We start from the raw sequence: 27,898 nt of genomic DNA, 5'->3' as shown, positions 1-27,898 counted from the left end.
TGGCATTGCAGGCACTACATTCATTTCTCCCCGAGGAACGATTGCTAAACAACAAGGCAGTGGTCTGGTATATCAACAAACAGGGAGGAACCAGATCTTGCCTCCCTTTGTCGAGAGGCCATCAAATTGTGGGAATGGACGATTTCCTCAGGCCGCCTTCTTATTGCAATGCACATTCTGGGGAGTTCCAACATCCTAATGGACAAACTCAGCAGGGCCATTTCGTCTTATAGGTTCATAGTTTCATAGATGTGTACCAGGCTAATGGCCCTGGAGCCTTTACAAGCCTAACCCATAGAAGTGCCCTGGCATTGTGCTGCCCGAAGTTGGTTCCCAGTGTCTGTATCACCTTGATTCCCCCCAGAGGAGGGACAACCAGAGATGCTCTAGTTCATGCTTGGCCCCCCAGTCTGATTTATGCTTACTCTCCCCTTCCTCTTATGGTGAAATTCTTTCAGAAGGCAAAAATATCGAGGTGCCACGTGATCCTCATTGCCCCTTTCTGAACTCATCAGGTTTGGTTTCCTCTCCTTTGGTCTCAGTGTCAGTCCTCCTTGGATTCTGGATCGATTTCCAGATCTGATTTACAATCTGGAGTGCGATTTATCATTCAGGTCTGGAGAGCCTGTAGCTCACAGCTTGGCTTCTGCAGTTCCAGTGATGGCTAGAGTTCCCGGGCTTTCATCTCCTGTGAAGCATGTATTGTTTTCCGCTCACAACTTATCCACCATGAAGATTTATGCTAGTAAATGAAAGAACTTTTCCATTTGGGCATCCCACAATTTGGTGGCTCATTTTACTGCTTCTTTTCCTTTGGTTTTAGACTTTCTGGCTTGTATCTTCAACCAAGGTGATAATTTCTCTACAGTTAAAGTTCAACTAGCTGCCATATTATTTTATCATGTTGGACTAAAGGATACTTTTCTGACTGCTTCTAGATTGTGCAAGGCCTTTTTGAAAGGAATGTTTCTCTTACGGCTTCCAGTTAAGGACCCAGTCCCTCCTTGAGACAAACTTTGTACTTCAAGCGCTGGTATCATCTTCCTTTGATCCTTCTGCAGGATGTTTATAGTTTCTGTCATGGAAAATGGCTCTATTGGTAGCTCCTACTTCATCTAAGAGGGTTTCTGAATTACACGTGCTTTGCATTCAACCCCAATACCTTATTTTTCACAAAGATCATGTTTATCTTAGACTGAATCCTTCCTTCATGCCCAAGGTCACTTCAGAGGAGAATATTAATCAGGTCGTTCATCTTTGTGCTCTTCCTAGAGTTTCAAAATAACTCTGTTTCTGTCTAGACAGAACCAAATCTTTCAGGAAGTCCTATCAGCTGTTTATATCATATTCTAAGTCCAGATTGGGATTGCCTGTTTCCAAGGTAACCACTGCCAACTGGATTGTGAAATGTATCACTTTTATTTATAATAAGCATGGTATTCCTCTTCTGCAGTGAAGGCACACTCCACCTGTGTCTACTTCATCACCCTTTTCCTCCAGGGTACAGGTGATGAAATATGTGCTGCAGCTACATGGGCTAGGTCTCTCACTTTTATATCCCATTACAAATTACATATTTCATCTAGGAGCAGAGCTTCCTTTGGTTCCGCCATGCTCCGAAACATCCTTCTAAAGGCCCACCCAGGGCTCAAGTTGCTGGGGACTCAGTCCCACTGGTTGAAGATCAGATGAAGACAGCAATGTCAGATAAAGAAGATATGTACTCACTGTAATGTTCCATCTGCATTGTTCTTAGTTTGTCTTCAACCTTCCCTCCCTCCTTCCCCCTTTCCATGAGTAATTGGCCTGGCAGAGGAGACCTTCTGTTCTCTGTGCCTCCTCTTCTAGAGGTTGTTGACTTCACTTTATTTCTAGGGGTTTGGGTCAGGAACCTATTCGATCTGAGGTAGTGAGGGAGAGAGGGGCATTATGGGTATGGAAGGAGCTCAGTTTCAGCACCGTAGCTTGGATATGGTCAGCTCGGCACCAATGTCTGTGCATATCTCACAGGTTGAAGACAAATGAAGAACAACAGTGCAGATGGAACATTATGGTGAGTACATAACTTCTTTTTTTATTGAAAACAAAAAAAAAAAACATACACCCCAATACACCTCTAAAACCTATTAACTTAGTACTAACACACAAAACTATGTACATCTTCAAATACTGAAGTTTTACTTTCCTAATAGAAACAATTGTCACAAAGTGATACCCATGCGTACAGTCTTGGGTTAACCTAAAAGGAAGGTTGTCCTTGCTAAGGCGCATGCTACAAGCCTGTGCTTCTACTAAGTGCTGTCTGATTTTGTCTTATTTATATTGCTGTCCCAGATTGGGAAAACACTTGAATACTTTCATAAAACATTATCTCCTACCATTGAAAGAAATAAGTATTCTGTTTTTATTGCTCTTTAGCAGATTGTTTCCATGGAGACACGAGAACCAGATACAAGAGTTGCTTCTACAAGCACTTATTTGCTAGAGGAAAGCATTGTTATATTCAATGTTCTTTGTTTATTTGCTTTTTCTTAAAACTTACTATTTCAAACCAAGGGCCTTAATCCAGTCATTCTCTTATGCAAGAATGAGAACACATGCATCAGTTTTTCTTGTGTCATGTTCTTTTGACCAGACTTTTCTTTTATTTTTACATTGCAGTGCCTACAGTTTTTTAAACTGAACAAGGAGAAGGAGAGAAGGAAAAAAATGGGCACCTGTATAAATGAGAAAATGTTACTTTAAAGCATGCAGATTATATCATGCATTATTAAAATACTACTGTTAATAACAGATACTTAGTTAACTCTCTCCCTCCTCTTCCCCTGTCCTAAATGTTCTTCCAAACATTAATGACATGAAGTAGGGCATATGATTTAGAATTCCTTACAAATTTAACAGAGTCAAAAAAGAAAATTTCCAGGTTTACTAGTTCTGTCATGTTTCACAAATATAATTAATGCTTTGTTTTCCCAGATTTATTTGTCAGTTTCTGAGTTGCTGGTTTTGTTCCACCCGGAAAGAATATTCTTAAAATAGCTGTATACAGCAGTTTGAATCTCTCTCCTGCTACTTGAAATTCAGTAATTAGTGGAATAATTTTACTTTTCTGCCTGGTGTACAGTGAGTAATCATTTTCCACAAACACTTTATTCTCTCCCACTTTTAGTACTTTGTCCTTCTGCCACAGTTTTTTTCAGAATCAACTCCCTCTGCTGATAGGATTGCATCTTTACTGTTAAAGGTGTAGGTTGCTTTCTCATGAGCAAGTTTGGAGCACACACATAATGTGCCATTCCAGTTAATAACTACTGCTGTGGAATACCAGTCAAGTTGTTTATTTGTGCTTTCATAAAATGAATACAGTCTGTTCCGTCCAGCTTCTGTAGAACTGCAGAAAATCTCAGGTTTTCCCTGCATGCTGTGTCCTCTAATTCTGTTATTTTTTTGAAACTTCTCTTCTTGAGCAGTCTCATATTCAGCCAGCCTTTTCTTAATTTTGACCTCTAAATTTTTCAGTTTTATCACCTCGTCTGAATGTCTGTTTAAAGCTTCTACCATTTTTCCAGCCTTTTATTTCAGTTGATATACTCCATCAGTGTTTTGTTTATATTAATAAACTCTGAGTAGATTTGACTTATGACTTCCAGTAACCCAGAGAAAAAAATATATTGCACCAAAGCTGGAGCTTACACTGCTTTTTACTGAACAGCTGCAGAATTCTTCCCAGTCAGTGTTTTTTTCCTCACCGTTTGTGATTGATTTTGTTTCAGGTTCTTTGAATTTCTTTTTTGCTGGCATCCAGGCAGTGCACTTACTAGCCAGTCACTAAATTTATCCAAAAGTACGAGTTTACTGCTGTCACTTCTGAGTTTGTTTTCACACTAGGAGAGCTGAAATTAAGATGTTACTCTGTGCAGCCATCTTGGAATCCTAGGATCTTTGCCAGTTTATGTAACACAGCCCCTACAGCTTCCTTTCAAGATTTTAGTGCTTTGCCTCCTTTTAAAATACTGTTAAACAAAAAAAAAATCTTTCAGATCTTTATCACTTTCTTCCCTCCTAATTTCTAAACTTTTATAGGAATACCATATTGATTATATTTCACCATTTTATCTCATCCCCTCCTATCATAACTGCTAGTTGTTGATACTCATCTGCCTCTAAACTTGGGATAATTGTCTTCCACAAATGTTTCCATTTGTACTCTTTCTTGGGTTCCACAATTCGCTGTTTTAAACAAATTATCATAAACTTTTCAGAATATCTTTAAAACTTTTATAGGATCTTTCGTTATTTTTATTGTTATAGATTCCCCAAGTTTAGCAACAACCCTTTCAATGTTATGTAGCCTGTCATTGTGCTAAAAATTTTTGTTGTCTGGAGTTATCAAAAATAGTTGCTTAACTGAGCTCATGCATATTCTCCAGATCCTCCCTTATTTATTTATTTTTTGTAGTACTCTACATTTGCTCCTCCTCTTGTTCTCTGAGATTCCCCTTATTTTGTGATACTTTAAGCATTGGCATGCCCATTTAACTAATTTCTGTTAGTTCTCAACCATATCACTTTCTGTTTTATTTCCACCTCCATTTTCATTTTATCCCAGTCACTAGCTACAACTTCTCAAGCTGTTTCTATCTTACCTAATAACTCTTGAATAATTTCTACTGTCCATTCATTAAATTCATCTCTGTTTAACAGGTACATGGTTGAGCCACTGTCTTGCTTTTATCATTTATATTTTTATCTTCATTTTCATTGGTGCATGATCAGAAATAGTTATTGGATATATGTCAAAGCTTTCAATTACATGTGCATGCTCCTGCAAAATATAGTTTCTGTCTAGTCTAGCCCAGTTATTGCACCTTGGGAATGATATGTAAATTTCATCCGCATTCTTGCTACTGAATTCACATCTTCTGTACCAAATATTTTCATAAATTTCTTCAGAAATCTACCTTCTTTTGTTATATTGTCTCTTGTAGTTTCCCTGATGCATTCTCCGTATTGCAAGTCAAACTCCAATTCCCACCTGTAAATATTCCCTGGTGTAAGTTGATTATTTCTCCCAAAATGTTCTTAAGCTCCATAATAGCATTTTTCTGTGGAATATAAATACATGTCATTGTAATTTCCCTGTCTTGCCAATAGTCCTTCACTATCACAAATCTACCATTTTTGTCTTTTTCTTTGTATATCACTGTTGGAGCCTGTAATGATATGAGGTAGTACCATCTGTGCCAGAGAGAGTAGGGCAATGCTTGTGTAACATATACCAGCTTAGCTAGTTGGAGTTTTGTAAATAATTTTGTCATTTGACTGTCACACTGATTTGTACAGCTGCTTGTGTTAATGTATTTGTAAAGTTGCTTGTGTTAAAAATACATCCACTGTGGTCCTGCTGGACAGAAAAGAGATGTACATGTATGTCAGACAGTATTATTATAATTGATTAAATGTATACTTTTTAACAGAATTCTGGAAGGGAAGATGTTAATCTCAGTCCAGTTAATTTTGAAAAATAGGTTGAAAATTAAATGGGTTGATTTAGGCCATAAAGATTTTATCTTACAGGTCTGTTTGCAGCCAGAGACAAAAAATGTCTGGGGAAATCCAGAACTAGGAATCTTACTGTATTGTCCTTAGTGGTGAATTAATTGCCACCCTGAAAGGATGGAAGTTTTTGAAAGTATTTAATAGCTTTCAGATGCTGTACAGATCTTAGCAAAGCTTCGGGCGTATATTATACCAGAGTCAGGTGACCAGATGTGATGTCATTCTATAACGAGCACTGAAAGGATTTTTGAGATGTTAGTGAGAGATATTCTGAAAAACTCAGAGCAGCACTTTGTTTTTCGGAACCTGACAGGAAAGATCTCCCACAGGTATTGCACACAACTGTACCTCATCTTGCCTTGCTATAGTAAACAACTCAACACTCATCATCTTGCCTTGCTGTAAGTAAGTAACTTAACTAGGGAACAGTAATTCTTTAGCTGGTCAGGAAAATACAGTGAGATTAACTAAGTATTGTTTTTCCTGCATCTGTGTGCATCTATCCAACTGTGTTATTTTTTTTTGCATCTCCTGTGATTGAAATTCTGGTGTTTATTGTAACTAGATATTCAGTATTCTCGTGTTTTCTATTTTAGTATTTATTATTAAATATTTCTATACCTTTCATTGTGGCTGGTCTTTTAGAGAATAATTTTTAAATCTTAAAGAGTACTTGTGCTTATTTTAGTGACACTGTGGCTACCCTCCGAAAGTCTTGCTGCATTTGCCAAAACTGTACAATTTGTATTAGTATTAATTTTACTCAGTATAATTGGGTGCCCTTATAACAGCCTTAGAGTAGGTGACTGGTGGCAGTGTAATTACCTTATAGTCTGAGCAGAGGGGGCACAGCTGGTAAATCCTTGCCAGCCTTTCCCAGGTGTGTGTGTGTGTGTGTGTGTGTGTGTGTGTGTGTGTGTGTGTGTGTGTGTGAGAAAATCAAATATCCCAGTGTATGTGTGTGAGTTAATTGGTACAGGGATACAGAGCTCCAAAGTGGTCAGTGTAGAGTCTTGTTTGGGGCCTGGAAAGAGACTGAGAGTCCATCCCCAGGTCTAGTGTGTGCTCCTGGTGTGATCTTAAAGGAAATTGTTTGGTGCAGAGGGATGCATCTGAAAATACTGTGTGCATCCATTTTTGTTCCTAGTGGCCATCCCTCACAGGTGTTAGTGGTTAGGATTGAAGCTGCTTGATTACGGGCCTGGAGTAGGGACTGTCATAGAGCCCCTCTAGCAATTAACATAATTATTCCTCTTTTCCCCTGTGCCTGATAGTCTGCTGAATATCCATTCTGAAATCCTTTCTTTGTCAAACTCACATGCTCATTTCTTTCCAAATATGTCCCCTGCAGCATTGCTATTTGCACTTTGCATTTCTTAGTGTAATTAAGTAATATTTCCTTTTCATTTATACCTATAATGCCATTCGTGTCCTAGGGTAATATACACAGCATAGCCATCACAGTAGAACACTATTGTTCCTACCTATTATAAGTGACATTTTTTAAATGTGTATTATCTGCTTTTGTGAAACATGCATATACTAATGTCTGGCAGGCTGAACTTTTGTATAGCTGTTTCTTCTCATCTCCATTTGAACCTATGTCACATTTTAATGATTTTGTGTTTTAATGAAAACCCTCAAACAAAACAATGTCCAACCACCCCATCCCCTATTAACTTGGCGCAAACACACAAAACTATGTACATCTTCAAAACATGAATTTTAACCTTCCATAAGGGAACAGTTGCCTCAGATTGACAGCTGCATCTACAGGCATCGTCTAACCTGAAGTTAAGGTTACCCATGCTAAAGCACATGCTACAGCCTGTGCTCTCACTTACATTGATTGTTGTCTATTTTTTCTTATCTCTTCCCATCCCAGATATGAAAAACAGTTTGTATGCTTTCAGAAAACTTTAATGTTTAGCCCTATGAAAAAGTGTGTGCACTATATTTAAATAAAACTAAATTATACACTGTTCTGTTAACTGCATTTAAGTATTAAGGCTGGTAGGGAGGCTGTTACCTGTTAATCACTTCCCATAATTTCAAACTTCTTCACTTACTTCCCATAATTTCATACTTAATTTTTTTCACTGAACTGCTTGCCATTGTATGTTTAAATTTGCATTTCCCTCAGCAAAGAATACTCAGAATTGTCAATCTTCACTGCTTGCATATGCAGGCAGATTGTCTCCATGGAAATGGACTTAACAATCTGTCTTTAAAATTTACTCTGAAAAGCATGCACAGCTGTCCTCTGCTATTTCAACTCCACTGAACATTTGTCAATGGAAAACAGACAAACTAGTATCTTTGCAGTTGTAAGAATCTTAGCATTTTCATGGCTTTCATCATTTTGTCTTATTTTTAAAGCCTACATATTTACAAAAACACCTGTTTACAGCCTAAACCAAAGATAGTAATCTAGGCATTCAACTCAGCTACCTAGGTTCTCAGCAGATTAACTTTAAATTTGCTTTTGTCCAGCCTTTTTTTTCTCTTGTATTGTACAATCTATATTTCTTGCTATTAAAACAGTGCTTGTTTACTTTAACATGTACAACAATCACTGAAAGACACCCCCATATGTAAAGGCCTTTGACTGTACACTACACAAAACTGTTTTACTGTATATAACTTGCAGTTTATATCATAAAATGTTTTATAGAAATACTAATAAGAACAAAAATTGTTTTGCTTACAGTTAGTGTTCCTCCCTTTAGTGCCCTTCTGTCATTAATGTTGTAAAATGGAGTAGATGCTTTACAGTCTGCCCACAAGTTTAACAAAGTCAACATAAGCCAGTGTTTTATTACCCACCTTTTCTTGCAAAACCGTATTTCACAAATGTGATAAGATGCTTTATAGTCTTCCATGTATTCAGTAATTTAGAGTTGCTTGTCTTCTTCTTCTTCATCTCAATCTCCCAACACCAGACTCTGGTTCAAGTCCAAGGTACTGTTGACTCCTAGTCAATTCCTGTGTTTTATTCTTCATCTCAAACATTTTCATTTGGAAATTTCACTGGTATAGTCTCTGTATAAACCTTATTGTTAGAAGAATGAGAAGCAGTCTTTCCTTCTACTTGCTGGCTCACATTTTGTTGGATAAACTTTATTTCCTCCTTAGATTCATAGGTGTGTACTTGGCTAACGACCCTGGAGCCTGTATAAGCCTACCTAGCCCAAGAAGATTCCCTGGCATCATGCCGCCCAAAGTTGGTTCCCAGTGCCCCTGTCAAGCAAGGCCACTGAAGTAATCCCCGGAGTGAACTACCTATTTCCCATCCACTCATCAAGATTTCTCTTAGAGGGCCAGTGCAGTGCTCTGCTTGACGTGAATGGGAAGTTTGTTCCAGAGTATGGGAAGTCTCTGGGTTAGGAACCTGTCCCTCCAGCATGTTCTGTTTATTGTGGTAATGAGGTTTAGGTCCCCTGGAGCATGTGGCACGGAGGGATTGGGATTTCTTTAGGTGTAGCATATCTTGTAGCTGTGGGACAGACATGGCTTTGTAGGTCAAGCAAAGATCACGTCTAAGTAGGTGATGAGACAGAGTATAGCTGCTGTTTTTTGAGTCTGTCCGTATAGGGCATGTGTCTAAGGCCTAAGATCCTCTTAGTGAGGTATTTTTGTGGCCTTTCCAGTTGTTGTCGGTGTTTAGTGAGGTGTACATACCAAATGAGGCATTGTATTCTATAATAAGTCTAATGAGGGATGAGTAGAGAGGGATACATACCAAATGAGGCATTGTATTCTATAATAAGTCTAATGAGGGATGAGTAGAGAGGGATTATGACCTCTTTCTTCCTGAATGGGAAACCTTTTGTAGTGAGATGTGCCGCATAGAGGGACTTTCTGACTACAGTGGAAATGTGGTCATCAAAGGAGAGGTTGCTGTCAACCTGTGGCCCCAGGTCTCTCATCACACCTTCGGTGTTTAGTGGACTACTTCCTATCCTGAGTGAGGGATGGTGTCGAAGGCCTTGGCAAGATCTAGGTAGGCTGTGTGAACTACCTTGCCCTCATCCACAGCTCTGGTGACAGACTCGAAAAAGTCTTATCAGGTTGAGCAGACATGATCTACCTTTCACAAACCCAGACACTGTGGGGTCCAGAGTTTGGAGATTTCCTATATCCTTGTTTATTAGGTCCATGATGATGTGTTCCATAGCCTTACATATCAGACTCATCAGGCTAATGGGGCGGTAGTTCCCAGGGTCTGTAGTCGCTCCCCCTTTGTGAAGTGAGATGACCATAGCAGTACGCCATTCAGTAGGAACAAAGCCTGAAATGAGGCTGTTATTGAACAGGGTACTCGGGTGTGGTGCTAGTTTACTTTGTAATTCATGTAGAACACAGCCAAGGATATTATCAGGTCCCATGAAAGCTGTATTCCTGGCTTTGGACAGTGTGGTTATTACCTGTGTAGCTGTGATAATAACAACTTGGCATTCCTCAGGTATTGTGATAGGTCCTTTAGGGGGTGAAAGGGGGGTAAAGTTTGCACTGAACCTGTGGGCCAATATGTTGGCAATATCAGTTGGTTCTGTATATGTATTGCCATTATGCTGCAACTCAGAGCAGATCTGAATATTGCCATGTAGCTTCTTGACATAACTATAGAATGCCTTATGGTTGTCTTTAGAATCTGCAGCAATTTTGTTTTCGTTGATAGCTTTAGAGGATTTGATGATGGATCTCAGTTTTTTGCCGAGGCTGACAAAGGAGTTTTTCCAGTCTTGGGACTTCACCCTTTTTTTGCAACAGTTTTTTCCTTCTGTTGTAGAGTTTGTTTGTGGTGGGGGACCACCAGATTGGCTTCCTTTTTTTGGAGGAGAGCACTTGGTTCTGTTTGGTATAGCCCATTCCATGCACTTCTGTATATGCTCATACAGTGCATTGGTATATGATTCAGTCATGCACCTATTTTTCATTTGCATGGGTGTCATGAAGTTAGCCACCTCTATTTTTGGAAGTCCGAAATTGGCTTTGGCGAAGTTTTTTACAGTGGTTTCCTTTGGGGGGGGGTGGATGTAGATATCCATGGTGATTAGCTTGTGGTCAGATCTGACCAGGGAGGAGTTGATTACTGGTGTAGGGCAATGGTTACCCATGTTAGTAATGACCAGGTCAAGGATGTTTCTACCCCATGGTGTAGGTAAACCTTAGCTAGTTCTGCATAAACAAATGACTTTTATCTTACAGGAAAAAGCACTTTGAAGGCAGCTGGATACAGTAGCTTGAATCTTGCACCTGCCTCTGGAGATGTCCAAATTGCTGGAATAAATTTGTTTCTCTTATGCCTGGTGTATAGTGAAATAATCATTTTATACACTGTGTTGTCTCCAATTTTTAATACTGTCCTTCTGCCTCAGTTTTGTCAGAATCAACTCTTTCTGTCTGCATGTGTGATTGCCTCTTTACTAATGTAAGTATTGGCTGCATTCTCATGGCCCTTGCAATTAGCAAATTCTACTCTGGAACCCCAGAACAGTTGCTTATTTGTTTTTTCATAAAATTAGTACAGTCTGTTCCTTCCACTTTCTCTGGTTCAAAGACTTTCGACTTTTCCCGGTTAGGGGTCGCCACAGCGGAACTCCAGTCCGCTCATGATTGGCAGTGGATTTTTACGGTGCCAAGTTGCCAGCCCAACCTTCAACGAAGGCACGCCCATTCACGCTCACACCTACCTGCATGCCTTATTATACTGTTAAAAATCAGGTTTCTCTGTGTGTTGTCTTCTAACTGTGCATTTTTAAACAGCTGTTCTTGAGAAGCCTCATATTTATCCAGCTTTTTCTTCAAATCAGCCACTGATATTTTGCAGTTTTATCAGTTCATCTGAATGGGTAGTTAAAGCTTATTTTTTCCAGCCTTTTGTTACTTGAATTGATATATTCCTTCAATGTTTCTTTTATTGTTTTCACTTCTGAGTACATTTAATTAATATTTTTCCTCTAAATTACCAGAAGCTGTCTGTTGAACCAAAGCTGACGCTTGAACTGTTTTTTGCTGAACAGCTGCAGAATCCTTCTGGGATGGTGGTTTTTCCTCAACTTTTCTGGTTGATTTTTTTTTCAGGTTTCTTCTTTGCTACATTGAGGTAGTGTATGTATTAGCCAGTAACTGAATTTTACCAAAAAACATTTTCAATAGCACTCCTTTTTCTCTGCGTCTGTCTTATATTGGGAGAGCTGATGTTAAACTGTTAATCAGTGTGCAGCCGTCTTGGAAGTCCCCTGGCCTATTGGATTTTGTGGATTTCATCAGCCATGGTCCCAGGCCATATCTGAATTCCCAGCAAGATGGAGGAAGTCATCCCTCACAAATTAACGCAGGTGAAAGTTGTGCCATGTGTGGGAGTTGTGATAACTGCCTGGGTGGGCTTCAGACACATTAGGTGATCTCTTGTGCATTATGAACCAGCAGATAGTTGATGATGATACCCTTTATGGTTCACTTACCTCCTTCCTAGTTCACCAGGTTGGCCTTTATTTCAATGTTAGTACACTCTATGGCCCTTGGCACTTCAGGGAAATGGGCTGTATTGCAGAAATTCTGCATAGGCTCTGTGCTGTTTAGTGTGTAAGTGTGCTTCCCCATTTGTTGAAGGATTGCATTAAGGAACTGACATAGTATTTTTAAGGCAGATCCTTAAGACACCTGTCCTGTATCTCATTTGGCTGCAGAAAGATCTCTGTAAAGCCACATGCACCATAATATCCACTGAGATAGGTACTCCTGGACCCCCACTGGGCTACAGACATGGACAAGACATGTCCATAACTTTTTACATGATGTCCCTACCCACATGGGATTGGCCCAGTTTATCAGCATTATGGAGTGTATGAAACATTAAGTACATTTAGATGACCCCAGTGCCTCTGGGGGTGATGACAAGCTCCATGACACACTGCAGCGCCAATAAGAGTCTCTTGCAGGTACACTTTAACTAATGCTACAGCAACCCCTGACATTCTTTAGTAATTCCCTTAGCATGATCACAAACCTTCATCCATGTTCAACTGTTCAGATGGCACAGCTCATTTGAATGTCTGTTATACATTTATGAATCATTCTTCCATCTTGTTTTGCCTTATTTGTATACACCAATCCATTCATTTTAATAGTGTTGCTCATTACTGTATCATTATATGGCCGTTAGCATATATATTCCTCCAGACCATACTGCTCTGCATTCTCCACTAGCAGTATGTGTGTTTCTGAATTGCTCATACCCTACTCGTTGACATGTACTCTCACACATTTGCTTAGAATGATGCAGGACATTTTTCTGAATCTGGCCACATGTTTTACTTTCAAGTCGTAACTTAAGTATAATTTCACAACACTCACTGAAAAACAGACATTTTTTTTTTCCCTCACAGGGAGAAGACATAAGAGTTCTGTGTTTTTAGAACAACTAAAACAGCTGCTTAATTGTCCCTGAAAGTAATGGTGTGAAGCATGTGAAATGTTTATATGTGAAAAAGAAAACATTACAAAGGAGTTGTGAATTGGCAGTCAGATGTTCATCATGCAGTTGCTCAGTTACCTTTGCATGTAAAAGCAAAATTAGTAACAGATTACAGCTAAATGTACAGATTTATTGCCCTTGTAGTAATAGATATCAGTGCGCGTGTGTGTGTGTGTATCTATAGATGTGTGTGTGTGCAAATATGTCCACACGCACACACACTCACACTATATATATAATGTGTGTGTGCATATATATATATATATATATATATATATATATATATGTGTGCGTGTATGTATATATATATATATATATATATATATATATATATGTGTGTGTGTGTGTGTGTATATATATATATATATATATATCTCTAAAAATGAAGCTTTTTATGCCTAGAAAGGCACCAAAACTTCATATACTGCCAGTGGCAGTATAGGGTTACCTCCAATTATGAGCTGCACTTAAGTACCCAGTGGTGCAATGGCAGTGTTGTATGCATTTTGTACTTGACTGTCCCAAGTACAGTTCCCTGCAAAGTCTACTAAGAGCTATTAAATATTTTACATTTTTTTAAATGTATATAGGTGCTGAGCACAGAATTTTACATGTATTTGGCAGTGACTGTAACATATTAGCAAACAACACTGACAATATGAATAAGTTTAGAACATCCAATAGGTGTTTAAATGGACATTCCACCAGAAGGAATGCGCACCACATGACATTTATTTATTTATTTCCAGTTTTTTCACTGGGAAAGTCCACTGGGCCCAGTGTGCCCATTTTGAGCGGCGGCTCAGGGAGAAAAGCTCCAACAAACAAAATGTAGTAAAGATTTATGATACAAGTAAAAAGTAAAATGCTGGATACAATTGCACAACATATGCTTAATACAAATACTAGATTATTTACAATAAAGAGAGATATATTTACAATCTTGACATAGGAAGGACATTTTTGATTATAAGGAGTTGGCATTAGAAAACTAGAAGCCAAGGTGAAAAACACTTTGAAGCATGTGGGTTGTTGATGGGCATATATATTCCATCGAGTCAAGGAATTATTTTGAGTGGATGGATTGAAGCATTGGCAGTAAGTGGTTAGAAGTACAGCATGGAACAAAGAGGGGAATAAGTAGAGGGGGAGAGCTTGCTAGGTTGGAAGAATGCAGGTGCATTTCCGAATAGAGTAGCGGTAGGAATGAAGCTGTGTTTTGAAGCTCTCCATATTTTCTATTATTCTCAGAGAAGGAGGGAGGGCATTCCATTTTTTGGCTAAGGAAAAAGAGAAGTAGTTGTCCTGGTGGTTGGTTGGGTTTATGAGCAGATATTAGGTTTTGATGTGCACGTCTTAGAATTCTGTTTGGAACATAGGGGACTAGGATGTTTTTGAGGGCGGGGCATTCGGTGGGGTTGAAGAATAATTTATGAACAGTGGTGAGTTGGAGGAAGTCCAGATAGTTTGGAAGTTCTAGCCAGTCTAGAGAGTTAAGGGCAAGGCAGTGATGGGAGGAGGTTTTGGAGTTAGTGGCGAATTTGGAGATTTTGTTTTAACAGTTTTCTAATTTGGATGTAATAGATGCAGATAATTTGGTTAGAAGGGGGGGCGCACCATACATTAGGGAGGAAAGGAGATAAGCGGAGGCAAGAGTACGCCTGGTAAGAGATGAGAGAAAGTGGTTATTCCTATAAAGTATACCCTGTTTTTGGTGTGCTTTTTTGATGTTTATGGGTACATGGTTGTAAAATTTTAGGTGTTCATCTAAAGATGCACCTAGTAACTTTGCATAGGGGTGACTTCAATAGGAGAGTTATTTTGGCTTAGAATTTGGAAAGAGGTTTGGTCAAAAAAGAATGATTTTGAAGGAAGGAAGATTAATATTTTGGATTTGTTTGCATTTAGAGCTAGAGGACTTTGGAGGATCCAGGCTTTGGTTGTTGAGAAGGCAGTCTGGGTCTTTAAGAGTTCAGGGAGATTAGAGGCAGAGCAGACTAAAGTTGAGTCGTCTGCATGTTGGATTATTTTGGCATTGGGAATGGTGGACTGAAAAGTGTTAAAGTTATTGAACAGCATTGGGCCAAAAATAGATCCTTGGGGTATGCCTATGGGGGTATGAAGAAAAGGGGAGATACTTTTCCTCCATTTTACAGCCTGAGCTCTATCGAACAGATAGTTTGAGAACCAGGAGAGGGTAGTTTGAGAGATGGCTCAGAAGATGGGTGTGGTAAACAGTATCAAAGCCTCTGGAGAGGTCCCGAAGCACTGTGGGTACTATTTCCCCAGAATCTCGAGCACGATTAACTGTGTCTAGGATAGAGGAGAGCTGTTATAGTGCTGTGCACAGGTCAGAAGCCATGCTGGGTAGGAGTGAGGAGGTGGTTTTGAGTTAGGAATGGCATTAGTTGTAGATGAATGCATTTTTCTAGGATTTTGGAGATTGGGGAGAGGATGGCTGTGGGGTGGAAATTTGAGATGCTTGTGTTTTTCCCCACCTTTATGAAGAGGTAGAATATAGGCAGTGCACCAGAGTTTGGGAGCGTAGGATTCCTGTATGTATCTGTTGATTAATATACTTATAGGGAATGCTATTCAATCAGCAGCGGATTTAAGAAAAATAGAGGGGTTGTTGTCAGGAGCGTTACAGCAAGGTTTTAGTTTGGAGAGAAGTTTTCTTATATATTCGGTGGATATGGGTTTTAGGTTGAAGATATTAGTGGAATTGGAGTCAGTGGAAGGAGAGATTTTGATGGAGGAAGTATGATTGTAGGAAGGAGTATTTTTGGCAAAAGATTTTGTTAGTTTGGATATGGAGTTAATAAAAAAAAAAGAATTGAGTAGAGAGGCTAATTCTTGATCGGATTTATTGGGGTTGGGGCAGGGATTGTTTTGGGTGCCTGGGTTGAGAAGCGAATTTATAGATTTCCAGAATTGTTTGGGGTTTGTAGTATGGTTGAACTGGATTTTGATAAAGTAGTATTTTTTGTCTCTGAGGATTAGTTTTTTTGAGAGGTTGCAGAGCTGTTTGTACTGAAGTAGGGTTTCAGGGAGTTTATTTTTTTGATAAAGTTTCCAGGATTTGTCCCTTTGATGCATTAGTTTTTTAGTATCTTTTGTGAGCCATGGGGCAGAGTCGGTTTTTATTCTTTTTGTTGTAGCTGGTGCTACACTGTTTAAAATATTTAGAAAAGTGGAATTAAAGTGGTCAGTGGCATCATCAAGAGGAAGTGTGTCTAGAATGTTCCAGCTTATTAGTTTGATTGAATTAGAGAATATGCTAGGGTTGAAATTACTAATGTTACGTGTATGGATGTAGTGGTGATGTAGAAGGGAAGAAGAGATAGAGCGATGGGCATAAGCTTTGAGGTGGTCACTGATGGAGTCAGGAATTGTGCCTGAGTTTGTAATTTTATTTGTATGAGAGGCTAGAATCCACTCAAGGGTAGAGCCAGGAAAATTGGTTTTATTGGGTCTAGTAATAGAATGAATTATTTGGTTAAAGTTAGAGAGTAATGGATTGAGTGGGTAAAGAGTTATTGATGTTATCCCAATTTATGTTTATCTCCTAGTATATATGTCTCATTATTTATGTTGGTAGAGGCCCATAAGAGGATTTCTTCCAGGATTGGGATATTGTTTCCAGGAGGGATATATAGAGCGATGATGCAGAGACTTTTGTGGTTATTCATTTTAGTTAAGCAGGCCAGTATCTCAGCAATACCAAACTGAGGAATTTCATTTGGGTAGGGGCTTATGGAGAGCAAGTTGGAGTAGATTAAGGCAACACCACCATCTTTTTTGAGTGTACAATCACACTTAAGAGCTTGAAAGCCTGGGGGTAGTATTTCAGAGTCTGAGATGTGGGGCTTTAACCATGTCTCAGTGACACCAGCAATGTCTGGTTGATTATGGACTGTGACATGCAGCTCCTTCGGACTAGGTATTGGCAAACTTAAAGCTATGTCCAATACATTACAACTAACTTTTTCTAAGCCGTGGTGGTGCAGCGGTAGCGTTCACGCCTCACAGGAAGAGGTTCTCCCGTTCGATTCTCGGCTGGAGCGCCTTCTGTGTAGAGTCTGCATGTCCTCCCTGTGTTCGAGTGGCGTTCGAAGGACATAAGTGAATGGGCGTGCCTTCGTTGAAGGTTGGGTGTCGAGCTGGCACCTCGGCTCCTTAAAAATCTACTGCCAATCATTAGCGGACCGGAGTTCTGCTGTGGCGTCTCCTAACCGGGAAAAGCCGAAAGAACAACAACTACTAACTTTTTCTGTAGTTACATAATATTTTGTGTGTGTGTCTATATATATATATATATATATATATATATATATATATATATATATATATATATAAATATATGTTTATGTATACATAAACGATTATAATCAGAAACTCTGAGTTACAAATTTGCCGACCGTTATCACCTTTAAGATGTCTCATTGCCTATATGACTCAAAGAAAACTTGAGTCACTACTGATCGCAAATGGGAAACATATGACTTTCCCTTTGCAATCACAACCTACCACATAAACTAACTTAAAACTTCACATTCAGACACAAAACTCTACGGATTTCACAATCAAAAACCAAGCAAACAACTTCCACTCAGAATTTAGTGAACACACACACACACACACACACACACACACACACACACACACACACACACACACACACACACACACACACACACACTCGCTCCTTACAATTGTGTCTTGCGAGGTTACTTTTTCCCCCCTTTTTCAGGAAATATGGTCTCCCACGAACCGGTGTGATTCGATCCAACAACCTCCGCCTCCCCGGATGCTAGGATTACAGGTGTACGCCACATGCCCAACCCATCCACCCCACCCACACACACACACACACACACACACACACACACACACACACACACACACACACACACAATGCTTTATGTGGGGGGCTGTGCTCCCCCCCCCCAGACCACCACACTGTGGATCTGTGCCACCCCCCCCCCTTACTTATATATGCTAAATCTGTTGTTACACAACTGTGACCAAAGGTGACACACCAAAGCTGTGTGTGTGTGTTATATATATATATATATATATATATATATATATATATACACACACACATACATATACATATGTGTGTGTGTGTGCTTTTTACCTCAAGTAAGATAATTTGTTCGTCATAATAAATATTACAGTAAATGCAGTTTTCATTTGTTAATATCATGTTGAACACTAAGACTATCCTATATATTTGACTGCTATTTCACTGGACTTCCAGACCTGGAATACTTAATAAGACTAGTCACTCTGGTCTTTTGGCACAGTTCTTGCTTCTATTGGAGAAGTAGAACTATGAGAGCCTATCTCTGTAGCCGCAGTGTGTATTTTTGTGCAGTAGGACTGTGTGATAATTCTGGAATTCTGGTATGCTTGTTTTATGACTGCAATTCCTGTTGCACAGCTTAACTTCATCCCCGTGGAGAACAGATTATCCTCTTTTGGCTGCTTTTACCACTGTTTCTGCTTCAGACTGTGAGACTTTGTGTCTATTGCATTCTTTTTCAGGCATGTAAATCCGGTAGGCTGCTACTGTTTACGTCATACTAATACTCCTGTATCTGATTTTTTTTTTCATGCAGTTCCTCTCCTGTTTATTGATGTTACAGGTATCAGTTATATTGTTAAAGTAATTGAATTAGTTGAGTACTATACTGAAGTGATGGTTGTCAGCAAACAAAGGAAGAAGGCTTGAAAAGCAAATGTATTTATTTGTATTTGTTAACCAGGGTTGAACACTACCTTGTGAACTTTTTTCAGACTCATCTGAGGTGAAATGTTCTCATTAACAGCTCACAAACTCAATCCCCTCTGCTGATAGCCATTACTTGAATGTATTATTCAGTTTATTAAATTACTTTGTTTAATGAGACATAACTGATGCTGAAACATCAATGCACAGAAAAAATATATGATGGAGAAAAATTAGAAGAGACAGACCTATTTTAAAAATTGTGGGAGCCTACAACACTTGGGTGCATTTGTACTGAGTGGTGAAAAATGCTAGCTGAGTAGCTTGACTCATTCAAGATTTTACTTAATGCACTGCATTAAGCACACCAGGATTGTCGTGTAGCTCTGCTTGATTTGTGTGGTGAGCAGTCTTAAGTGCTTGAAAAGGAAGGCGATAACTTTTGTGTGCGTCTGCTTAAAGGTGCATATGGCTAGGCATCTTGTGATCATTATGTAAAGGTGCATGTGGCTAGGCATTTTATGGTCCTGTTGAATATTAAAATTAATTAAGGAATTTTAAAGTTCTCATAAGTTTATGAAAAGATAACGACTAAAATTAGAAAGGGACTTGTAATGTGTGTCTTGGCTATTTAGAATTTGCAGATCTCCTTATAGTTTTATCAACAGGGAAGTATGACATTCTCTGAGAATAATCCGTTTCTTGTACGCTGTTGGCCTGTTTTCTGTGTTTTGTTTATAAAGTTACAGTAGATTTGGAATCCTGGCAATTCTCTTCATCAGCCCTACATTTTATATCAGACCTGATAGACTCGCACTCCATGGTTTAATGTTGAACTGTATTAAGTGTGCAAGACAGTGTGTAACTGCTGACATCTCAGATTGGTGCTAAGCATTTTTTGTACTCGTTCATTAGCTGTATTCAAAATGTCGGACCTCTACTTCCATTTATCCCCTAAAGAGGGGCAGGTCTTAGAAGAAAACAAAGGTTAGCAAAATGGTGGAGAAATAAGGTATTTTGTCACTGAATTTTTATTTTATAGTATATTTGTATATTTTTAGGTAATATTTTAACTTCTTTGCAGCTTTTGTTGAATGTGTATGCTTTATAAATCACATCTGTAAAATATATACTATTATCTTTCTTTCTGTATTCATATAGGTGGGTGATTATGTGCTGTTTGGAACATATATCATTCAGCTGTACACACCTCTTAACTGGTTTGGCACGTACTATAGGTAAGTAGAAGGAATTGTAGTGTGAGCAACCTTGATAAATGTTTAAAATAATTTGTGACATTAAGCTGATAATTTCAAGCCTGTTGCCATTTATTATTTTTGATGGAAGGAATTTGAAGATACTACCTTGATTTATGATACGCTGGTGAAATGCATTAATTTATACATCATTGTTTTAGGTTTGATTATCTTGCTTGCATCTTACTGACTTTCAAGAAGGTTGCTTGCCTTAATCCAATGTTGATTTTTTACATCCTACATGTGTATCAGGGATATTTTTGAAGGAAGCCAATAAATGACTTCTGATCTTAAGGGGAAGTTTATTCCATAATCTTGAAAAGTTTTGCATTACATACCTGTCACATTTTTTCTAAAAATTATTTTTAGAAGTAGGTTTCCCAGTCCTAATATAGAGGGTTGTGAGTTTGCTGCTAATCATAACTGGCTTATTATGCCTTAGAGACAATGGCTGTCAAGAAATTCACTCGGGAGCTGAATCTTAGCATCCATATCAAGAACACATAAAAAAGGGTTATGATTAGGGCCTGATCATAATTCGTAGTAGTGCATGGAGTGTTATCTGCTCCATGTACTATAAGTTACATGACAAAAAAAAAATAAAAATTCGCTAAATGTTTTGCTGGCATTTAAAGCCATAATGGACTGCTTTCCTAAAGACAGTGTAAGAGATTCTGTCTTGTTAGAAAAAGGCTACTGGCGCAGACAGCAGGCAAAAACAAGTCTGTTTTTTATTCTGCTACTATCATTTGCTAGTCAGAACTGGCAGGTTTAACTGCCTGGTGAGATCCCTGATCTTATAAAGTGAAGCAGGGGGTGCTTAACCACTTAAGTGGCATTTTATGTAGTATGTTAAGGGGTTCAGTTTTATTCATATTTTGGTTTTGTTAACTTGATATTTGTAGGTATGTGCACTGTTTTTCAGATTTGTGGTACTACTAAATTGCATCATCAGTGATGTGTGGCTTCCACAGTGTCCACCCTTTTTACATTTAGAATTTGCAGGTCCTTCTCATTGAAACATCAGTTGCATATTGAGTAAAGTAACATTTTTATGTTTGATGGAAGTGTACTTATTTATGTAGTGTACCCAGTAGCTGTATACCCAGTAGCTGTGTTCAAGATAAGAATCCAAGATAAGCCATCATGGTGATTCCTTCAGGAATGCTGCCACTTATCCATGTGGATGATATAAAAGGAGAACTCTACAATTTCTGCTTAAAGGATATATTAAAAGGTGTTTGTGTTACCAACATTTGCATGGTCCAAGTCACACATTGAATAATAAAAAAAAAATGACTGCTACTCCTCCACTGATGCTGCCCTTACTGGGACCTTGAATAACTCTGAGACATGGAGGGGTAGTTGGTGCAAGATGTGATCCAGTGGTATTTTTCAGACAGGTCTCCATAATAAATGCCAGATAACCAACTTGAGCACATCAAAGGCAATGATCAGGAGTCTGCCCTGAATAATTCTTGCATTAAATGTAGCTTAGTAAGAAGTAAAAGTGAGTGGATCCTGCTCAGTGGTTAGAGATGGTAACTCTACCACCACCCTGGTAACCATTGCTGTGACATAGATGGATAAAGTCCTTAGTACACCACTTGCTACCAGAGATTGCATAGCAGTTCAGGTGCTCTTACGAGCTGACTGGAGTGTTGAAGAAGCAGTTGTAGCTCACCACAAGGTTGACATATAGTAGGAATACTCTCTAGAGTTCAAGCTAGCCGAGTCGTCACTGTCAGGTGCAAAGCTGTGGTAGAATCCTGCATGTGAAGGCACACTTATCAGAGGACATGCATAATTGGCTTTGAAGAGCCACTGATGGGGTTGGTGGTGGTGCTTGCAGTGGAGAGAGGGTAGGTCACTTCTCAGGATTAGCAAGGTGGGCCGCTGCTTATTACCCAAATTTTGCCAGGGAATAGTAGTATTGTTAGAAATTCCTGGGTGAGAATAAAACTGCATTAAGCTGTAGGGCATTATCCCTGTGTGGGAATTCCCAGATGTCTTGTTCCTGTAAAGAATTGACCAATTGAGTGGTGTTAGTGGAGCCATCTGGCAAGGTTGGTTAAGATGATGATTAGTCCTGGGGCAGCAACTGGGAAGTGCAGTTCTGGCATAGTTCTCCTTATCAGGATTTGCAGGATAGGCTACGTGCCCCCAGCCTGGAGAGTCTCTGTGATCCTCAGTCTCCTACACCTTGAGTAGACTGAGGATTACACTAGTCACTTGTTTGTAGAAGCTGTTATCAACCTGTATCGGGTGTTTCTGGACTATGTATCTAGTTTTCTATCCTGTGCTCATATTCCTTTCCTTACATCTCCTGGGTCATTCTGGTAGCTTTTTTATAAATCATTCCAGCAGTCTGAAGTTCTTTTCTATATATCGCCACCAGAAGTGCATGCAGTGCTCAAAGTGTCTGACCAAGTTCCTGTATAGTGGAAGTATTACCTTTTTGCTTCTTATCTGCCCCTGGGGGATACATCCAATCATTCTGTTTACTGCTACCACTGCTTATAGTGATCCAGTTCAGGAATGATCACCCCCCCTCCCCTTTGATGATGTGAGGTTTTGTCAGCTGTGCCAGGAGAAGTTGGGCAGTGCGATGTGTAACAGATGCCAGCATAGCTAGCTGGAGCTTTGTAAAGAATTGTATGTCATTTATATATCAAAGTGATTTGTACAGGTGCTTGTGTCGAAAGTGTATTTGCAAAGCTGCTTCTGTTAAAAATGTACCAACAGTGGGTCCTGCTACACAGAAGAGAAATATACTTGCATGTCAGACTGTATTGTAACGGTTGAAATTAATATATTGCAACAGAGAATACTGGAAGAGAAGATGTTAATCTCAGTCCAGCTAACTTTGGAAAATGGTCTGAAATTAAATTACCTGGTTTAGGCCATAGAGATTGTATCTTACAGTTCTGATTGCAGCCATAGATAAAATGTCTGTGAAAATCAGGACTAGGAATCCTACTGTATTGTCCTTATAGGTGAGCTAATTGCTACCCTGGCAGAGTGGAAGTTTTTGAAATAGTTTTTTAGCTTCCAAATGCTATAACACATTTTACCAAAGCTCTAGTGTGTGTATGGTAACACATATGTGCAAGATTCTGGCTCAGTTTCTAGTAAAGGGGGTAGTGTAGGACCTAGAAATCAGGTGACCAGATGTATGTGATGTAATTCTGTAGGCCAGTACTGAAATTACTTTTTAATACTAGGTGAAGCAGAAGTTTCAGAGCAGTCTGTTTGTAAAACCTGACAAAGAAGGAGCATTCACCCACTTTGCCTTGCTCTAGTAAGTGAACTAGGGGACAGTAATTGTTTAGATCAGTCAAGAAAATATAATGAGATTAGTTTAAGTATTGTTTTTCTCTTATCTGTGTGAATCTTTCCATTGGAGTTGTTTTTAATATTTGTTGTGATTGAAACTCTGGCATTTATTGTAAATGGATATTTAGTATTTTCATATTATTTTATTAATTATTATTAAATATATCTATAAACTTTTCATTGTGGCTGGTATTTTAGAGAATATTCTAACCTTTGAGAGTACTTGCATTTATTTGGTGGCACTGTGGCTGCTCATGAAAGCCTTGATGCATTGGTCAAACACTACCATTTGTTTTAGTATTAATTGTACTTGGTATAACTGGGTACTCTTGTAAGACCCTTAGAGTAGCTTACAAGGGTACCCAATTGGAGTGTTCTGGTGGCTGTATCTACCTTATAGTCTGGGTAGAGGGAGCATAGCTGATAAATTTGTGCCAGCCTTTCCCAGGAGAGAGAATGTGTGTGTGTGTGTGTGTGTGTGTATGTGTGTGAAAATCAAATCTCACATAGACACAGCACTGGTTTCACAGAGAGGGTGGTAGAGGACTTGTCTTGGAACTCTCAGCTGAGGACTCATCTCTACAGCTGTGGTCAGTGTGGAGTCTTATTTGGGGCTTGATAAGAGAGAGAGAGGAAACCCAGCCCCAGAACAGGAGTGTGTTCCCTGTGTGCTCTTAAGGTAAATTGTGCTTGGTGGAGAGAGCTGCATCTGGAAATAGTGTGTGTATCTATTTTTGTTCTAAGTGTATGTCCCTCACCAGTGTGAGTGCTGAGGATTGAGGCTCCTTTATTACCATCCCGGTGGAAAGACATCTCCCCCAAGATTATTCTCCCGCTGTGTTGCTATCTTTTCTGCTCCTTCCTTATACTTCACAAAGAAGTTGTTCTGCTCCAATTGTAGTTCATTTTGTTTGTATTGAACATCAGCTGCTGGCTTTTATGTTTTTGGATAGTCTTTCCAAATCCTTTGCAGTTCTGTTCCCCCACAAATGCACTTCTTATTGCATCACTGGTAAAGAGGTTGGTACTGTTCCCTATTTTCTCAGATATGTTTAAGATAAACACACAGAAGAGTACTGGATCTAAGACGGATTCCTGTAGTACTCCACTGGTCATTTCTCTTAATTCCTGGCACTGTCGTTCTCACCACAGCTGTGTTCTGCCATTAAGCCATGCTGCTATATCCAGTCCCTTGAGCTTGGTCCTACCCCAGCCTCCCCAGTTTTCCTGTCACCCTCCTTCCTGAAGCAGGGTTCTAGCATATTATACTCAAATGAGCTGAAGGCATGCAAAGCTCCCTAAGATAGAAAACTAGGTATGTAGTCCAGAAACACCCTATACAGGTTGAGAACAGCTTCTGGAAACAAGTGTCTGGGGCAAAACTATAGTCTTAAAATTGCATGTCTGGAAAAGTCCAAACAGCTCCAATACTTATCGAAGGCAATGAGCTGTAACTGCAGCTAGAAGCCTTGTGAACACTCTTGGTGGAGTGGATATTCCAAAAAGTATGGCAGAAAACTGATAGTGATAGAAAATAAAAAAAAATAACTATGCCTCTACCAGAGAAAGACAGTTTCTGCAAATGATGACCAATAGAAAAAGTGTTAAGTACACTCACAAACAATAAAAAATAAAAACAAGTGCAAATAACCATATTGTAGTAAAAGCTAAAAGCAGCAAGTGTTAAATATCAAGTAGTCATCCAAAAATGAGTATGTCCAACAGTTTGTAAAATAATAATAATAAAGTAAGTAAAAAAGGCAAGCAGCAGAAAAATAACCATGGACCAGCAATAAAAGGAACTAATACAAAGAATACAAAAATTCTGATCATCATCTTATAATTTTTTGGCAATAATGTGGATCTAAAAAAGATCCTTTGAAAGCAGTGTATAAATTGAAGATTGTAATGTATGTGCACTTAATGTTCAGAATGTGAAAATGGAAAAATAGAGAGCATAAACTAAAAAAAAAAAGACTAGAGTGGTCATAAAGTGTGCACCACATATTTAACTGGGTAAACAGAAATGGAGATAACTACAAACATAGTTACTCATTTAGGAATCAAAGTATACCAGTCTGAACTACAACTCGGCAAACATGAACCACCAAATAACACACTGAGTCTGTAAAGCATTGGCAAGCAGAACATTGTGATACTGGCAAGTTAAATCTGGCAGCTTAACTATGAAGGGAAGACAGTAAATGTTTGGAAAGGGAAACCAGACTTACTACCGCATGCACTTTCTGTTTTAAGAAATCTGCCTGGCCTAGTGTTTTTGTTCTATGTGGCAGATAGACACTTAAATTGCCTAGACTGCACATTTCACATTTTTTTTTGCATTAAATTTGTTTTTTGAGTGATGATAAAATACACAGAGAATTTCTGGATCTGTCTTTCCTGATAAGACTCAAGACCTGCAAAAGCTGCAAGCAGTGTTGGTGAACCTCTGATAGTTAATATTCCATTCCACCCTCATTTCTTGATTTGTTTTTTAAACTTGGTGATTTTAAGCTGCCCACCCTTATTGTAAGTTGAGCTTTATAAGATCCTCCATTTCTGCACTGCTGTTTATATCTTGAATTATTCATTTGCCTTTTCTTGTGCTTATTTTGAAAAAAAGTGCATTTTGCCTGTCATTTTTCTACTGATTTACTTGCTCTGAATTCATTGTCTAGCTAGCTGTTGGATAAAGTAGTGCATTTTAGCAAACACTTCAATGTGTTTTTACATCAATAGGATAGCTGGTTTTCCATCTAGTGGCAGTGGATGGTATCCTGGTCTGTATATGTTGGTGAAACGCACTAGAGATTCCTGCATTTAGTTGTCTTATTGGCTGGAGGGCTTATAAATCAGATTACCTTGTTTTAGTGCCTTTATAAATTATGCACAATTAAATGGTTCTTGGCTAATTTCTATTATGCAAAGTATGTTTATTAAATAATCTCACTTTTATAAGTTGTTTATGTATCTGTATCTTTGTTTGTTTGTGGTAGTATTGCACTTCGGACACTGTTTTGCTGTGCTTTTACATTAGGAGGACTGGGAGTTATTCAGAAGGTGTTCATCTGGTCTATCTGAGTTGGGAAGCACACAAAAGGGCTCTAAGTGTGGTAATTTTATTGGCCAGAGGGCTTAGTAGTCAGTTTTCTGTATTTCCAGTGCTGGTATAAATTAGCCACATTTGCATAAGGCTGTGCCAGTGCCTTGTACAGATGCAACCATCTGGAAATATTGCTTGTTTTCATTATACTGTGACAGTTTACTGTGCTAGTTACCTTTATTATAGCGCCCAAGACTATTACTGCTCAGAGAGCATCTGATTTGGCACTGGGCAGCATTACTGGTTAGGTTAGCTGCAGATTACACCATGTAAACACCCTTCCCTCATCCAGCTACAAACACCCTCCACTCCTATCCTTTAAAGTACACATTAGGCCCTGCACCCATGGGTGGGCACTTTCCTGCCATCTCTGCATCCATCTTAGTGAACGTGGGTATCCTGAGGCAATTTAACAATTGCCTTATGTACACTGACAACCACTTAATTCTCGAACAAGCAAATACAGTATGTGAGAGATGCAGTTATACATTGACATTGGAAGCTAGACTCTCACAGACACAAAAAACAACAAACAGGTTGTCAGTGACTCGCACGCATCACTCACCGCACCCGCAAAGGACCACACACACACAGATCCATACGTCACTACATGGATAGTTAATTGGCTCGCAGACATGACATGGTTAAAGTGGGTGAATTCACATTCAGCAAGAGGCCAGTTTGTAGCAGTGTGCTGCATGGCTCAGTGCTGGGCCCACTCCTGTTCAGAATTTATTTCTGTGAAGTCGAGGCTAATATGGAAGGCCTCTGGATGATAAAGTTTACAGACAATTGCAAACAGGGAGCAATCATCGAATTCCCCAATGATGTAGATATCCTTCCTTCTGGAGGGTCTAGGTCAAACAAATGATTGGTGCCAGAACTATGACCTAAAACTAAATGTGAAAAAATGCATTGTAAAACCTTTTGGGAAGTCAAATACCCCTGCAAATTACAGCATCTGTAGCACACTCCTAAGAGTAGATTCAGAGGTGAGAGATCTAGGTACACATATAGATGGTAGCCTGAGCTTCGACTGCCATGTATCCATGGTAGTGAGGTAGTCCTTTTATATGGCACAAGTTATACGTAAAGGTATGGCATCCAGATCCAAAAAAATTATGGTCCCACTCTACTCTTCCCTCATTAGTCCAGTAGTCAAGTACAGTTCGCCATTTGGCATGTACTTGACTAGGCACTTACAGCAGCTGGAGTGACCTCAGAGGTTCCTCACCAAGAAAATATAGGGTGTAAACAACATGAACTATGTGGATAGACTAAACTCCCTGACCCCTTACTCTGTCTTCTACTGATTATTAAGGTGTGACCGATGCCTGACCTACAAGGCACTTACAACTCAAGCCCTGATGGAGCTGCTGTACATCTGCAAGTCAGGCAGTGGAAGGGTCAAAACAACTGAACAC

General features: G+C 39.1%; 1 protein-coding gene across 1 annotated transcript in view; it reads left to right on the top strand.

Annotated features, from left to right (window-relative positions):
• Positions 1-27,898, top strand: part of ABCB6 (ATP binding cassette subfamily B member 6 (Langereis blood group)) — a 1,916,984-nt gene that overhangs the window by 825,943 nt on the left and 1,063,143 nt on the right. Inside the window, exon 11 of the mRNA XM_044075230.1 lies at positions 19,941-20,017. Coding sequence (XP_043931165.1) covers positions 19,941-20,017 — 77 coding nt within the window. The remainder of the gene's footprint in view (positions 1-19,940; positions 20,018-27,898) is intronic.

The sequence above is a fragment of the Protopterus annectens genome, chromosome 6.part0, assembly GCF_019279795.1.
Source record: "Protopterus annectens isolate FY-2018-M chromosome 6.part0, PAN1.0, whole genome shotgun sequence".
Classification (NCBI taxonomy): domain Eukaryota; kingdom Metazoa; phylum Chordata; order Ceratodontiformes; family Protopteridae; genus Protopterus; species Protopterus annectens.
The sequence above is the reverse complement of the archived record's forward strand: the minus strand, read 5'-3'. Positions and strand labels throughout refer to the sequence as shown.